The sequence below is a fragment of the Pogoniulus pusillus genome, chromosome 6, assembly GCF_015220805.1.
Source record: "Pogoniulus pusillus isolate bPogPus1 chromosome 6, bPogPus1.pri, whole genome shotgun sequence".
NCBI classification, from domain to species: domain Eukaryota; kingdom Metazoa; phylum Chordata; class Aves; order Piciformes; family Lybiidae; genus Pogoniulus; species Pogoniulus pusillus.
In genome coordinates this window covers 20957998-20969582 of record NC_087269.1, presented here as the reverse complement: position 1 = coordinate 20969582, position 11585 = coordinate 20957998, and the positions used below count along the sequence as shown (strand labels likewise).

General features: G+C 42.5%; 1 protein-coding gene across 4 annotated transcripts; it reads left to right on the top strand.

The window, feature by feature from the left end:
- The first annotated feature begins 110 nt into the window (after positions 1 to 110).
- On the top strand, positions 111 to 3862 carry BLOC1S2 (biogenesis of lysosomal organelles complex 1 subunit 2). 4 transcript variants are annotated; one of them, XM_064144804.1, is made up of 5 exons: positions 111 to 280; positions 1120 to 1236; positions 2044 to 2163; positions 2653 to 2757; positions 3238 to 3862. In XM_064144804.1, exons 1-5 carry the CDS (start codon positions 121 to 123, stop codon positions 3267 to 3269), a joined length of 534 nt encoding a protein of 177 aa, XP_064000874.1. In that variant the 5' UTR covers positions 111 to 120; the 3' UTR covers positions 3270 to 3862. The 4 variants fall into 4 exon arrangements, with proteins under 4 accessions (XP_064000874.1, XP_064000876.1, XP_064000878.1 ...); XM_064144806.1 differs by having other exon boundaries at positions 113 to 250; XM_064144808.1 differs by lacking the exon at positions 111 to 280 and adding an exon at positions 312 to 402.
- The last annotated feature ends 7723 nt before the right edge of the window (positions 3863 to 11585 follow it).

Below are 11585 nucleotides of genomic sequence, written 5' to 3'. Positions count from 1 at the left end.
GGCTGCTGCACCTGCTCCGGTCAGCCGGCGTTAGACAGCTAAGGCCAGCACGGCTGCCCCGCTGCTCCCCAGGGCTCCGTGCCAAGGCCTGGCCCCGGCCCCACCTCCGCCCCGTCCCGCATGCGCAGCGGGCAGAGGGGCGGAGCCTCGGCCTGGCGCTGGGTCGAAGGCGGAAGCGGCGGGAGGGGGCCTGTCGCCATGGCGACCGCGGCGGAGGGGCTGCCTGAGGCCAGCGCGCAGCCCGCTAAGCGTAAGGGGCCGGGGCCGGGGTCCTCTCCAGGTTCGCCCCTTGGCTTCGTGGTAGTGGCCGGGCCCTGCCAGGCTGCGGCCTTCTCGGGGCACAAGGAAGAGCGGCTTGCCGGAGTGGCAGCTGTCCCGCGGTGGAAGGGCTCTGTCGGTGCGGTAGGAGCCGGCTGCGGGGCAGACCCGCACCCGCGGCGTCTTGTAGGTCGGTCGGCCGGCCGGCTGCTCTGCTGGAGCCCGGCAGCTGCATCCCGCCTGGGGTTTACTCCCATCGTGTGCCTATCACCCCCACAGCGCAGCCGCTTTGACCGGCGGGAGCTACGGGCCTCCAGGCAGCCTTTTGTGTTCAAGCCGTCAGAACTGACGAATAAGGAAAACCATGTCTAGCCGAGGAGGAGGTGCTGGCTTCCTTCTGTGGAGAGCAAAAGATGGGCAGATTGTGGTAGACATAGGTTTGGAAAAGGAAAGTGGTGATTCTTGCTTCCCTGAGGTGGGAATCTGTTGTAGGTTGTGAAGCGGATAAGGGATGCTGTTCTGTTCGGAATCAGTGGCTAGAACTAAACATTGTTAGCGTTGTGCTTAAAGACACTTAAAAGCTTTCCCCATACTCCTTTCCCGTGGTCTGTGCACAGGCAGGAGCTGGTGTTGTGAAGTCATCTCGTGCCTGTCCCCTAAGTACTCTCTGAAGTACTATTTTGACATAATCTTGATGCTACTTCAAAGAAGCTGCCTAGATTTGTTACTTCTCAGGATAAACCTGTATTGAAAGTAGGTGTAGTTGATTCGAAGCGGGGATAAAAAGTGGAACCATTTAATCCTTATGTTTGTGCACCTGCTGACTTTTACTTAATTCTGCAATGTCTGTGCCCTGCTTAGAGGATCCCGCTGTTGAAACAGCAGAGGAAGCTAAGGAACCACCAGAGGCAGACATAAATGAACTCTGTAAAGACATGTTCAGCAAAATGTCCACATATTTAACAGGTGAACTGACAGGTAAGGCACTTGCAATACTGACCTACAAGTAAATTTTTTGCTTCTTTTAATTTTCTTTTAAAGAAATCTGTTGTGTACTTTATTGAAATTATACCTGTTTAAATCATACCTTTCAGGAGAGACAGCCCAGGTCTTGCATGTTGCTGTGTTACTAAAATATTGTTAGTCCTAGAGTAGCACAAATATTTTTCATAATAATTCTGTAGGATATCTGCAGCGTAACAAAAATGTTATTTTTAGTCTTGTGGAAGCTTGTACATGGAAAAAGAAACAAACAGAAGGAGTCTGGGTTAAGAAGGAGTAGAAGACGAACACAACTGCAAGTGTAATGTGCAGCTGTTTTGTTTCTGAGTGAGAGCAGGGATTACACACACAGTTTCAGATATTTGTGCTTTAGGATAAACTGTTGTGCAAACTGAACTGCTCAGCAAGTTGGTGGATTCCATAGGCTCCAATTTCAAAGCACTACTGATTTGCATGGACTCAAGGGGTATGTGTTACAGATTATTGGTCTGGATTGTGCTGGCTGTTTTGTAAACATAAGAAGAGCTCAACTGAAGGAATAAGACTAGGTATGTGAGGGCTTAGTCACTCTGGAAAAAAATCGCCAATTAATAAGTATTCTTCAGTCCAGTTGAGTTTTACAATTCACAGAATGCCCTCTCTGGTTTTGTAGGGCGTTTTACTAATACCTGTGTTCCCATCTGCTTTTGGCTGTTGGTTTAAAATCTCTTGTCCTCTTGAACAGTTTGCACCCAATTCAAACCACGTCGTATTTTAATTAAGATAAATTCTATTCTTTTTAAGCCACCAGTGAAGACTACAAACTCTTGGAAAACATGAATAAGCTGACTAGCTTGAAGTACCTAGAAATGAAGGACATTGCTATAAACATCAGTAGAAATCTGAAGGATTTAAATCAAAAATGTAAGTGAACCAAATAAGGTAGGGGTATAACGAATAGTACATTTGTTTGGGGAATGAATCACCTAAGAGTCAGTTCGCACTCCAAGAGGTGCTGAAGAAAACAAAACTTACTGAAATAGGCATACTTCTAGTCTTTTGTATTTCTTTACAGCTATAGACTCTGGACTGAGAGAAAACACATCTGAATTTGTCCTGTTTAACCCCCAAACCACCCCACCACCCCCCTTTTTTTAATCTAATAGGAAATGACACTTCTTCTGATCCACATTATATTGTTACTTGTGTTGAGTCTAGCTAGTATGCTTAAACATTTCATACTTTACTGGAACATGACTATCAGTATCACCACTTGATTGTTGGGACAGGGGAATAAAGGTGCTTTTAAATTGTTCTGTCTGAAGACTGTATTGAGAAATTCTTGTGTTTCAAGTGTGAACAGTTTCTTGGAAGTGAATTACTGAGAGCCAACATTTTTTCTCGTTTTTTAAGATGCTGCTCTTCAGCCATATCTGGAACAAATCAACCTTATTGAGGAACAGGTTGCAGCTCTGGAGCAGGCAGCTTATAAATTGGATGCATATTCCAAAAAACTTGGTAAGCATTGTCCTTTACTGCGACTACCTAGCAGCATGGTCCATTGCAAGGGAATTTAAAGGCAAACCAAACTCTGAGCAGCAAACATACATGAAATGATAAGCATTGGGAAAAGATTAACAAGTTACCTGGAGATGATCTAGTACAGATGTTACTGAATTGTAGCTTATGGTGAGGCTTGTGTGCTTTCTTACAATATGCACTGACCCAGATTTTAAAGACAGATGTTTAAATCCTTCAGGTAGAGGGGCTTACAAAGTTTATCAGGCATCCAAGTCCCCTTGGCTTTAATATTAGATGTCTGACTTTAGCACCTGGTTCTTAAAAATGTTACTGTTCCATTATATTTGCCTAAATGCTTTAGCAAAAGATGATAGTGATACTGTAAATTAACTTGAATTTTAAGATATGTAGTAGCTTACAGACCTGAAAGCTTTTACTAAACTCAGTCCTAAAATACTGTTATTTTTCCTTCTGCAGAAGCCAAGTACAAAAAGCTGGAGAAACGATGAAATCACAGCAGTCTTTAGGTGGACTGAGTCAGACCGATCTCAGTGTTTAAGTTGCACAACAGCAATTCTGTACGTTGACAAGGATTTTGTTACAGCTAACATCAAGACTAGTAAATTTTCTATCTGTTGAATACATTAGGCTGAATTAAGGCTTAAGGCTAAATGATACTTTCCCCTCCTCAAGAGGTTCTGTTGCCTCAGTTTTGCAGTGAAAAGTAGAAGCCTGTACATAACTTGTATGTTGATGCTGACTATGTGTTAGTCCTTTGTTCCATACGAAGTACTCTATCCAGGAAAATCCCTCCATACCCTGGAAGGACACTTCCCCATAGTAGTAGCAGGATCTGAATTTATTTTTTTTCCTTTTTTGAGCTCTCCAATGCCTTGGCTTTTGGAGGTATGAACATGGTATGGAAAACACTTTGTTTTGATATCCACCTTTGTTTGAAATAGACTAATTATTACAAGTTTACAATAAAACTGGTTGCTGCATTTGTCTCTCTGCAATCTCAAATGGCTGTTGGAAAGATTATGTAAGTTGTCTTTTGACTTTTTCAAGGGATCTGTTAATAAAGACAAACTCCTTCCAGTTATTTGGAATCATAGAAGAGAATGTTTTAAACTGTGTCAAGTATTCTTACAGTTATATTCTTTGACTGTCCTGTACCCTGGGTGAAATTCCATAAAATGCTGCTTTGTCACATGCTCTGTTAACCTAGTAGATTTTTTTTCTGCTTTACCAGTGTGTTTTGATCATAGTAGGCTTTGAGGAGGCATGCCTGGAACAAAAAGCTTCTTTTACAACTCTGCTAGTTTATCAGAGCCTTTCATATGGAGCAGGTACTCCCACTCAAAGGTAGAGTGTTTTTCTCTCCCTATTGACCCTGGATAGTGCAAACTGGCTTTCGAGTGGATTGCAGTCAAGGATAGTATAAGTGCTGATGTAGGAAAGAAGTAGTTCAGGCATCCTACAGGCAGTTTACAAGAACCTCTGGTGCCAGTGTGGTCAAGATTGTAAAGCTGTGTACAGCCACTGTAAGTAGTCAAGACGGACAGTAGTGCTATTTAAAAGTGATGAAACAGATGGCCTTAAAAAGTCTTTGCTGTCACTTTAAAGAGCATGGGTTTAAAATAGAAAATAGTTTGAGGATTGAATTCCCTTTGAAGAAAGACCTTTTCTAGAATGGGCAGTTAAGTCCCCCAGCTTTTCAGCCATTTGTATCTCTATTGCTTTTACCTATAGTTAGCTCACTGATCGCTTTTCTGCCTGTGAAAGCAAGTTAGACATTCTAATACTGTTACCAAAGCAAAATCCTCTACCCAACAGGAACAGTTACTAATAGATGAATTACAATTTCTGTGTTGGTGGAAATCATACAATGTACATTAACAGCCTGTTTAAAAACTGATGGATTGTCATCTTCTCAGAATTCTTGTTGTGTTTGCAGTTCTGCTGGTAAAGAGGATCTAGCCAGCCAAATCTAAATTCTTCATACCTGGAAATTGGCATTTGAATAACAGCCTAAATAGTGGCCTCCCTGGTGATCTCTGATGCTGGGAAATGGTATCCAAAGGTGACAGACAAGGTAAAAGTCCTGTTTCTCCAGTATTCTGTTCTATACAAGAGCCAGACATGATCAGGCATTGTGGAGGAGAATCACACATTTTTGGCTGTTGGAGGGTGCTGCTCAGAGGTCCTCTCTTCCCTGGAATAGTGAGGATTCATTATAGTGTATAGCACTTGCATGTGGTTTGGAGCTAAGACACTGATCCCTTGTAAGTCCCCTCTGTAGCCCCTACCTATCTCTAAGTACAGACAAGTTACTGGTTCCTATGAAGTTGGAAATCGTTTTGCATAAATGGACATCATCTAGACCAGACCAGCCACTGAAATGCTTACTGGGGCAATTTTTCTAGGTGATGTGGGTTAGGACTCTTCCCTCACACACTATTTGGAATTTACCAGACCAGCTCAGATGGCTTAGAAGTAAGATGAAGCTGTATTTACAGCATGGCTAAATTTGCAAGCATATATATACAATATTTGCAAGTATTTACAATTGCATACAAACTAAAACACCCACGGAAATCCAAGCTCAAAGGAAACTGCCCAGAAGTAGGCTCAAAGCTACCCCCTCTCTTTCTCCCTCTCTGTCTCAGATAGGCAAACAAAACCAAAAGCCAGCAAAGCTTATGTGCTAGTTGTTAGCCAAGATCAAAGAAGAGGTATTAAATCCAATCAAAGGAGAAACAAAGAGGGCAACATCCCAAGACAAGTGAGACAAGATTGTTTACATTTTAGCTTTTTATCCCTCTCAGCAAACCAATGAATGATACAGACCTAATTATCATTTTATTTTCACAACCAACGATCTAATTTCTCTTATTAAAATATTCCAATTAGCCTCAAACCAGCACACTAGGATTCAATCAAGACCACTGACCTTGCAGTCTAGTGATCCTGTTGATTCCCAGTTCTTTCTGGGAAGATGGTGCTAGAGGCACAGAGCAGATGTTCGCAGAGTGATTGTTCTTCCTTGCAGGCATATAGCTGGCTGTGCACTCTGGCTAGGTGTAGAGGCCAAGAAGAATGAGCAAAAGAGTTGTATCCCAAAGAATTATATTAGAGAGCTGGCTATCTGCTGCCTAGAGAATTGTGATCATCTCCACGTGATAAAAATAATATCAAGCCCCATGTGCCAGTGACTTGTCCTAGTGCATAGCAACAAGTCAAGTAAGTTCTGCTCATGGCAGATAACCTGCAGATCAAGTGCTGAACAGAGAAAGGAATGTGACCTGGGAATTGCCCATGCTGTCAATGCAATTGCAAGTTCATTGCCTTATTGGATGTGGACCACATGGTGGGAACCTCCAAGGAAAACAAGACTCCATGGATCCAAGATGAATATGAAAACAGATACATTACACTGAGGGTGGTAAGATGCTGGAACAGGTTGCCCAGGGAGGTTGTGGGTGCTCATTTCCTGGAGGTGTTCAAAGCCAGGTTGGATGAGGCCTTGAGTGACCTGTTCTAGTGGGAGGTGTTCCTGTCTATGGCGGTGGGTTGGAACTAGGTAATCTTTGAGGTCCCTTCCAAACTAAACCATTCTATGATTCTACATGGCAGCCCTACTCTGTCTTAAGATGACTACCAGGTACCCTCCCTTTTCTTTGAAAGGTACTGTTTGCATTCCATTTATGGTGCTAAAACTCATGTAAGATGGATTCGGTGTCACTGAGGTCCTAAGAATAGCCTTGTGTAAATTCCTGAAGTGGGTCAGAAGAACAGCACAGCTCTCCTCTCTATGTTTACATTCTCTAGCACTTCCAACTGTCTTCAACCCATTAAGGTACCTTTTCAACTTGAGACCATGGGGAGACACATAATAGTGAAGTTGTTTCAGGGCTGCTGGTTTTTCATAAAAGAGGAGACAATTAGGTGCCTCACACCTCTTAAGCACGGTATAATGTGCCAAGCTGATCCTGCAGCAGTAAGAGTTTTCCTTCCATAATGCATGCCTGGGGCGCAGTATCTTGCTAAAGGCAGCTGTGGATGTGACAGCAGATCCTGGCTGTAAATAACGCCACTCCGGGGAACACATACACTATTGTAATCTCTACTCTGCATTTACTAAGTCTCCAAAGCCATCTGAAGGTGGAGAATAGTCAGTGCCATGAAAAAAATTGCATGATGATGTCTAAAACACCATCCATGCAGCAGTAGCTGCATGGTATGCTCCTGCTTTGGCAGGGGGGGTTGGACTCGATGATCTCTTCGGGTCCCTTCCAACCCCTGATATCTTGTGAGCCTGTGAGTTGTCGAGAGTTACTGCTCCTCACTCCTGAAGGCCACGGCATTCAAAAGGACTGAATAGCAGTGGGTAGGTAAGTATGATGACACGAAAGTAAAGTCGTTGTATCTTGTTCCCTCTGTACTTGCCTCACATAGAGTATGCACAGGCTGCATACATCTACCTGGGCCGTGCCACTCTTCATAGTCAGAGGCCTCGTGTCTGGTTTGTATGTTTGTAGTGAGTCAAAGAGCAGGCTTAAGCATAGGTTTAAAGTATACTCCAGTGACACTGCTATCTGAGTCTGGTTTTGAGAGCTGCTTGCACAGGCATGTCTTGTTTTAATCGCAGGTGTATTTGATAGGTGTTTTGATGAAGAGATCCACTCACCTGTAAGCAGCCCTGTATGCTTTTGGAAGGTCTAAGGATCTGCGAGATTAGGACATAGACATTTTCAAAGGAAAATAACCCGGCATTTCTCTGCTCGCTCCTTCCTTGACAGGATTGCAGGGAGGCCACGAGGGGGAGATGTGTCAGCAGAGAAAACTTCCACAAGGCATAGCAGCGAAGGCAACGGGAAGCAAAAGTTGCTTCTCTAGGTATAGAAAACACAATGCTATTTTAAAATGACAACGATGAAAATCTTCAGGAGCCGTGTGGATGGAAATCCTTCTAGACATGCATTGCCATCAGGCTCTTAGTGTTTTCAGATGAGAGAGCTGAGAACAAATTCTTTCACAAATTCTTGAGTACCCCACCTCCAGGAAGGAGAAATGGGAAGAGGATCTTGTGTCACAAATGACTGTTGGAAGGAAAATTTTGAAACTGCCTACCTGGCTGGCTAGAGGATTGGATGACAGTGACACCCCAGTTACACCAAGAGCTGTGTTCCCAGTTCAGGGAAGAAGTGTTCAGTTCCAGAGAAAGACTTTTTTTTCTCCTGCCCCTTTGAGACAGTTCTGCCCAGCTGCTCTAACAGCTTCTTCTGAAGTCATTCGTTCAACTTTCAGAACAGTAGTTTGTGGAGTTGCCTGCAGTCTTCAGAACAGGTTTGTAAATCAATAGTGGAAACTGTGGTAGGTGCAACGGCTGAAAAGCAACTCTCAGAATGGAGCATACTTTTAAACCTGGAACTCTGTGGTCAATAGGAATGTTAAAAGATATCCAGTGAATGAAACACTAGAACAGGTTTTCCAGAGAAGTGGTAGAAGCCTCATCCCTGGAAACACTCAAAATCATGCTGGATGGGGCTATGAGCAACCTGATCTAGTTAAAGAAGCCCCTTGTTGCTGCAGGGGGCTTGGACTAGATGACCTTTAAAAGTCCCTTTCAGTCCAATGCATTCTACAGTTCTGTGATAATCACAAGTGTCTATAATGCTGTTTTTGCAGCATCCCACCAGAGCACAAGCATATAAAAAACAGTAATAGGCAGAAGAAAAGCATGCTATGAAAATATGACAGGGTTTATTAAAGCAAAATTTGTTAATAATTAATCCTTATTCCTGTTTTCTGATAATGCAGTAGAACAAGGCTGACTTTTAAAATGGTCACAAAAACTTCTTAAAACAGTTAACTCAAGTTTGTTAGCAGCAAGCAGTTTTTCTTCTAAGCATTATGTTAGAGTCAGGAGAAGCAAGAGTATCTACTGGCTGTTTGCACTATTGTTTTTACTGCAAGCTTCATAGAGCAAGACCTCCAGGATGCAGCTTCAGCCGTTCCTGGTCTCACATCCCTGTTCCACATTGCAATGGATCCCCTGGGAGACACAGTCATTTTCTTGCTGGCTTGCATTGTCTGCCTTCTTTTCTGTCTGCAACAGGGAAACTGCCTCCTTGACCATTTTAGTTGCTCCTCATAGGAAGCAGCTTCAGCTGCAGATGAAGAATAACTTGCTTGAGGCAAGTAAATGTAACTCTGGGTGCATTTGGTAAATCGTTTCAGCTCAGTAAGTATGATTCTATGTTCACAGTATGTTTGGGCTTAGTATGTACAGTGGTTTTGTGTGAACCAAATGTTGTGAAAGAAATTCTGATTGATTGGCAAAAGCATAGAGGTCAGTGGAAAAGTACTTATGCCACTCTACCCAAAGTTCTCCAAATGAACAGGGACTTCTCTGTCAGCTTTTGCTCAGCAGAGGTGTTCTCTGGGGAGAATGTAACTGAGAAGTTAGAAGTGGGTAGAAAAATGTTTCATTTAGTATGGGAGCAAAGACTGGCAGAATCTGTAGAGACCTTTGTCTTACTGTTACTAAATGATCTTAGCCTCCTGTTCTTGTAGATAACAGTTATTGCACCTTGTAAAGTCTTGCTTATGACCTGCTGAGCTGATGGGTGGGGTAGCATACTTGCACAGCTTTCCACTCGAGTAACTGGATCTGTCACCCAGCGTGACAAGTATGTCCTATGACACCCAGGACTACTTTTCATTGCCCACCACTGTTGTTACCCTCCCACTCTCTCCTTCATTTCCAGAGTTGAACTAGGAACAAGGGAAATTCAGGCAGGCTGCCAAAAAGAAACCAGGTCTGTCTCTGATTATAGCAAGTTAAAGAATTTTTCCTAAAGGTACTGTATAGGGAATAGTTAAAGAGAGCAATGCAATATAGTCAGAACTCCATATAAAGTAATAGAACTAAGTTAGTAGAAATTGTCCTCATTTTGGAATATAGTGAAAATGAGAATCAATGTGATAAAAGTGAATGGCTGTTCAGATTTAAAAGGGCTGCTTCATAACATACTTAAAAGCATTTAAGCTGGGAATTATGGCAGGGAAGCATCTCTGTCTTACCTGAATATAAAGGCTAAATTTAATCCAGAATTGCAAAAGCTGATGGAAGGAAATTCCTTACAACTAATGGTCCCTGGACTGTGCAACCTAAAGCCTTGCTGAAGCTCAGCTGCCCATCCTGGTTACTCATGCTTCTAAACTGCAGCATGTACACTCATTTTATTCTGTCTCTAGAGGTTATCATGTTCTGTTGCCTATGAAGAGAGTTCGGATTAACCTGTATGGCTCTCAGAGCTTGTTGTTTTGTTGCAGTGTATGAACACAAGACAGGAGGGTCTAAAGGTCATAGTTTTCAGGGAATTAATCCCCTTGTGCAGGGTTTTGTCATTTTTCCTTTATTTTTCAAGTAGTATTTCAGACAGCTGCAATGAAATACATCAGGAAGCTGGGGCAGGGAGACAGCTGGAACAGAAATCAGATGCAACAAGCTAGGCAGTAAAATACATCATCTGCCCTTTGCCACCAATTCTGTGATCGGCTTGATCTGACAACTGTTAATCGGTAACCCAACAGAGAGCTTTGTCTTCAGGATAATGCAGCACTGGTGAACCTTGTTTATTCTATATGATACAGAGCCACTTTCAACTCTTAGGTCTCTTGCCAGTCACAAATAGTTTAACATGCTACTGTATAAGTTATAAAGGGAGCAATGACATCCCAAGTGGTCAAAATATGTCTTTGAGATTGTAACTGTGAGAATGACTTAGAACATTGACAGCTGTGGATAAAGCCACTGTTTTAATATATTTGTTCTTTAAATACAACTTTTTGTACCACAGGTGTCACAGAGTGATCCTTCTAGGACACAGCTTTAGACCTCTTCTAAACTCAAAGCTCAGTGCATTTCGTAGTGAGGTCTTTGGAGCTAAAGGGCTTTTCTTGCTGATTTGCACTGATTGCCACCTTGACTTTTCAGCATGGAGGAATACATCTGGAACAGGAAAGTGATTCTAAAGCCATTTGATTTAGTCATGGCACAGCTGAAAAGGAAGTGTGGTGTGCTTTCTTTTTATCTGGTGAGAAAATGTGTAGTAGTGATCTGCTTTGGCACATAGTAATATGTACCATATGTCTTTCTTCATATTTCCATGGCTCTGTGGCATTTGTGGCTTTTGCCTTTGCAAAGCCATGCTACACTTCACAGCATATCTAGATTATTAATACTTGGAAAGGAAAGAAGTTGTGTCTGTTTCACATAAACAGTTACTGATGTGCTAATAGAGTTGTTGCCTTTTTCCATGTAGCACAGATTGAGCCTTCTGTCTTTGCTGTAATCACTACAAATTATCCATTCCAGAGAATGTGATCAAGTTGGGGAATGCCAGTCCTGCATCTGTATGTGTATGCTCGACAACTCATGTAAGCTTTTTTTTCTCTTTAATGAACTTTATGTGCATCATAAAATAATAGGAAAATGTGAGCTGCTGTTCATCTAGTGAATGGCACTGGGGAAATTCCAGTATTATTTAATTTGTCCTCTTCTGCCACAATGGACACATCTGGAACTACAGTTGGGGTTCTGTAGGTCTTGTAGGGTCAATACAGTCTTCTCCTGAGAGTGGTACTTTCGTAAGTCATTGGCTAGCTGAGTGTTCAGGCTGTAATACATTTCATATAGATGGCTGAAACAAATTGTCAGACATGTACAAGCCTTGGGAGACATCTGGGAGTATAAGCTTTCTGTAGGCAGGCTTTTCACTGAAAAATGTTCTTCTAGGATATTAGAAAAACAGCAA